Raw genomic sequence first — 4,590 nt, forward strand, 5'->3', positions numbered from 1 at the left:
GATGCCTGCAGACACACACACACACACACACACACACACACACACACACCTTGTTGTACTTGCGCTGGAGACCGAGGACGAGGTTGTCGATGATGGGCTGGAAGTACGTCTGCTCGGCGTCAATCATCAGCCGCACGCGATGCTTCTCCGCATACTCAACAACCTCCGTCAGGCGACTGCCGTGGCGAAGACGTGGGGTGTCAAGAGCGGTAGTGGTGGTGGTGGTGGAGAAGAAGAGGGAGGTGAGGATGTGGTGACAATGTACACACATAGCAACAAGAACAAGAACAAGAACAACAACAACAACAACAGCAACAGCCCACCAAAACGTTCTCATCGTTGTCATCACCACCACCGCGACGCACCGCTGCAGGTTCCTGAGGAGCTCCAGTTCGCGTTCCGTGGGCATCTCGTGGGTGATGTGGGCGAGCGGCGTGTGCGGGCCCGCACGGCGCATCAGCTCCCAGATGTCCTCAATGTGCAGGTTGTGCGTCCATTCCACAAAGTCCACGCGCCCGTTGCGGTCAGAGTCAACCAGGTTGTAAAAGTCGTGGATCTCTTGGTCTAACGGTGTTGAAATGCAAGTGGCAGAGGGGGAAGATGGGAGGGTGTGTGTGTGTGTGGGGGGGGTGTGAACGCACATGTTTTGTGTCTGTGCGTGTGAGTTTGTGTCTTTGTTTCTGTGTAACGCCACGCACAAGCAGAGCACACACACACGCGCGCGCGCACGCACACGCACACGCACGCACAAACCACAGCGCACAGCACAGCGCGCGCGTGTGCATTGCTGACCTGAGATGTCAGGGAAGTACTGGTGGAAGAAGCGCTGGAAGTCTTCCTCGGTGAGGCCGTCGGCGTGGTGGTGCTCAACACCTTCCTCCCGCTTCGCAAACAGATCAAACAGCCTGGCCATGGACAGAAGAGGCGGGGGGGGGGAAACAGTCGATTCATTTGTTTCATGGGAATGTGGATATGTGGAGTGAGTTTGGCGTGTAGTGTGGAGTGACTGAGATCGAGAGGGGTATGAGGGAAGGTGATCAGCCATGTCTGCGCATTTTCAAACACGAACGCAATACACGTGTGGCACAGCGTCCTCACCATTGTGTCTGGATGATGGCTGTGGAGAGTTGCTTCAGGAGGTCGGGGTGGCCCAGAGCAGTCACCTTGATGGCTGCCGTGGTGAAGTAATACAAGGGGAGTGAGGTGAGGTGAAGGAAAGGCAATCGAGCAGCTAGCATCGCCGTGGGTGTTTGCAAAACAAGCACACACACAGACACAGACACACACACGTGCACACACACACACACCTGCAATGCCAGCTGGAGTGACGTTGTGGACGTTTTCGATGCACGTCTTAAAGTTCTCGACGTTTGCATCACAGTGGGACTCGTCAATGTAATCGTATGTGCGCGCAGACAACCGTTGCTCCTCCTCCAGCACATCCTCCTATTGATTGTGGTGATGATACCAGGGAGATGGACAGGAACAAGGTGGGTGAGGGAGGACGTGAGAGGAACAAGGTACACCAACACATGCGTGCGAGTGTCTAAGGGCGCACACTCCATCACACAACACAATCACACAAGACGGCCACCATGACAAACATTTACACCACCGCCATGATCATCAGCGGTGGGCGTCAGCGTACCGGCTTGTCTTCGAGGTCTGCCTCGGCGGCGTAGTCCATGATAGAGCCGATGCCGCTCGCACGCAGCTCAGCAACCTGCCGCCACAGTGCACACCAACACCAGTGTGGAACGATGGAAGTGTGTGTGTGTGCATGGGGATGGGTGAGGACTAGGCAAATGTGATGTTGAGGTCACCACGCGACCAGCAGTAGTAACAACAACAACAACAACAACAACAACAACAACAACAACAACAACAACGACAACAACAACAACAACAACAACAACAACAACAACATTGTCATTGACGCACGATTGGCCGGAGCTCGTCCTCATTCTCGCCAGCGCAGAAGTGGCGGAAGAAGGTTCCCTTCACAATCCCGTCAACAAGCCGAGCACCAAACACGGCCCTTCACAGGCACACGCACACGCACACACAAAAAAATGTGAGCGGGTGGTCAAGGTGCCAAACTGCAATGCAAGACACACACACACACACACACACACACACACACACACACACACACACACACACACACACACACACACACACACACACACACACACACACGTTCTCACCTTGTCTTCTTGTAGAGGGGTCCTGCATTCTCCACAATCTGGCGAACGGTGCACAGCTTGAGCACCCCATATGCGAGCACGAGGTCGTACAGCGACTTGGTCTGGAACGCCTGGCTCGGGTCGCTGAAGTCAAGCTTGTCTGCCGACATGGTGGCGTGTGCGGGCGCCCCCGTGTCGTGTGGCGGGGCGGAGGTCGGGTCTACAGCAGGTGTTGGTGCCTGCCCTGCGGCTGGTGCGGTGGCCGTGGACATGTGCGCCTCCTTGGTGGCGGTGACTGCTGGCTCGCTGTCGGTTGGCGTGGTCTTGTGGAAGCCGGTGGTGGTGGTGGTGGTGGTGGTGGTGGCAGTGGCTGGTGGTGCCGCGTTGGCGTGTGGGTGCGACGAGCGCATGTACATGGCAGCGGACGACAGCGCGGCGCGGTGCTGGTGTTGCGCGAGCAAGGTGGTCATGGATGTGCCGTGGCATCGTGCAGCCGACAGCAGCGCGGGTCCGCGGGCAGCGGCCCACGCACGCAGAGGTGCCGTGGCCATTTGAGGCGACAGGAAGAGAGAATGGGGGAGGGGAGGGGAGATGAAGGGAGATGAAGGGAGATGAAGAGAGATGGAGCTGGTCGAATAGGTTCCCTTGGCTGCTGGTTGGTTGGTTGATTGGTCGTGGGAGTGAAGACGACGCGTCAAGCACAGAGGAGAAGCTGTTTTGAAGGACGTCAGACGAATGGATGAATGTGGAGAAGGTTCTGGACGGTGGGGAGGTTGCGATATGGGGGTGTGCTTGATGGGGAATGCAATCAGTCAGACGGTTGATGATGGCTGAAGCGACGAAAACGCGCAGGTGGTGGTCGCGCGTGCTGCTGTGATGTGATGTGATTGAACGATTGATCGGGCGACGACGGCGGTTATCGCAAACGCGCGCTGATTGCAAGTGTTTCGCGCTGCCGGCGTCGTGATGGAGACGGATGGATAGATAAGCAAGGGGGTCGTGGGGATGGAATGGGTTCGTGTATGCGATGGTGATGTGGACGTTCGTGCGTGTGTGCGTGTGTGTGTGTTTGTGAGGTGGGGTTGACTACAATCAATCAATCAATCAGAGACGTGCGCCCAGTGCACGGGGAAAAATGATAATGATCGGCGAGGAGGACACGACACAACAGGCAACAGCAGGGAGGCAGGGGAACGAAGCAACAGCAGAGGAGTGTGATGCAATAGGGCTGTAAACACAGAAACAGAGCAAGATGAAGCACCCCCCGATCACTTGCCAACTGACGAAAACCAGGCCTCACCTTGCTTGCTTTTGCTTGCTGGGGGGAAGATGGGTGGGTTGGTTGCTGCAAAAGCAACAAGCGCGTGAAAAAAAGTCAGCAAAGCCAAAGTGGCGAATGCAGAACACAAACCTAACAACAAATTTGCATGTGCAAGACCATGTGCGTTGCGTTTGGGGTTGTGTGGTGGAGTGTGGGAAGGGGTGAGTTTGGCATGGTGGGAGGAGAGGCGCGATCACCATTCCCGCTCCGCTCTCTCATGAGGCTCACACGCGGTCGACTCATGGCTCACCTCAAAACCTCTTGGCTGGCTGGTTGCATGGCTCGCAGACATGCAGGCACAGCAGGCACAACCAACAGGCACAGCCTTCAAGAGCGATGGAAGGGTTTGTTTGGATTTTTCATGTGATTGCGGATTTCTTGTGGAAATTTTGGTAGAGTTTTCGTGCATATTCGCAACACCGATTGCGCAACGGGTGATTCGGTTGCACCAATCCCATGCTTTGCAGCAACCACGCCAAATCGAAGCGAAAGACGACACACGACATACAGTCATGTGCAAGCATGACAAAAGGGTGACACGACACACAGAAATAGAGTCGCCGCCGGCGGATACAGCAGCAAGCAACAAGTAAAGCAAGTCAAGGCAGCAGCACAAGCACAAACACAACACAAGCACAAGCACAACACAACACACACAACCACACAAACAACCACACCAACGATGATGGACAAGAACGGAAAGGGTGGTCGCGGGGAAGACGCGCCCCTGCGCGAAATGGACACTGTTCCGCTTGACGATGACATTGACGATGATGAGGAGGACGAGGAGGAGGACTTTGCCACTCCTCCCGCACAGCCGACAACCCCGGCACAACAGCAGGAACACGAGCAGGAACACGAGCAGAAGCAGAAGAAGGAGCCAGCAAGCAGTGCAAAGGCACCAGCAAGGAAGAAGAACCCATCATCCAGTGGTGGCAGCCGCGGCAGCAGCAGCAGCAGCGGTGGACATGACCCGGCCAGTGGCATGGCCTTTCACCAGCAGGACGACCCACATGACGCCGACTTTGAGGCCCTCCCCAACGTCGTCAAAGTCAAGGTACACGGGCGTGTGTGTGTGTGTGG

At 56.1% G+C, this 4,590-nt stretch overlaps 2 protein-coding genes across 2 annotated transcripts in view; one reads left to right on the plus strand and one right to left on the minus strand.

Annotated features, from left to right (window-relative positions):
- The window catches only part of PTSG_10448 (proline oxidase), a gene marked incomplete at its 5' end in the record, with an annotated part of 4,276 nt that extends 1,539 nt beyond the window's left edge, over positions 1 to 2,737 (minus strand). Inside the window, 8 exons of the mRNA XM_004988771.1 lie at positions 48 to 176; positions 366 to 564; positions 793 to 905; positions 1,099 to 1,171; positions 1,308 to 1,446; positions 1,649 to 1,723; positions 1,942 to 2,038; positions 2,208 to 2,737. Of these exons, the coding sequence (XP_004988828.1) occupies positions 48 to 176; positions 366 to 564; positions 793 to 905; positions 1,099 to 1,171; positions 1,308 to 1,446; positions 1,649 to 1,723; positions 1,942 to 2,038; positions 2,208 to 2,737 (1,355 nt within the window). The remainder of the gene's footprint in view (positions 1 to 47; positions 177 to 365; positions 565 to 792; positions 906 to 1,098; positions 1,172 to 1,307; positions 1,447 to 1,648; positions 1,724 to 1,941; positions 2,039 to 2,207) is intronic.
- Positions 2,738 to 4,016: 1,279 nt separating this feature from the next.
- PTSG_10449 (uncharacterized protein) overlaps positions 4,017 to 4,590 on the plus strand; it is a gene marked incomplete at its 3' end in the record, with an annotated part of 3,975 nt that continues 3,401 nt past the window's right edge. Inside the window, exon 1 of the mRNA XM_004988772.1 lies at positions 4,017 to 4,564. Within this exon, the coding sequence (XP_004988829.1) occupies positions 4,190 to 4,564 (375 nt within the window). The 5' untranslated portion in view covers positions 4,017 to 4,189. The remainder of the gene's footprint in view (positions 4,565 to 4,590) is intronic.

The sequence above is a fragment of the Salpingoeca rosetta genome, assembly GCF_000188695.1.
Source record: "Salpingoeca rosetta unplaced genomic scaffold supercont1.33, whole genome shotgun sequence".
NCBI classification, from domain to species: domain Eukaryota; class Choanoflagellata; order Craspedida; family Salpingoecidae; genus Salpingoeca; species Salpingoeca rosetta.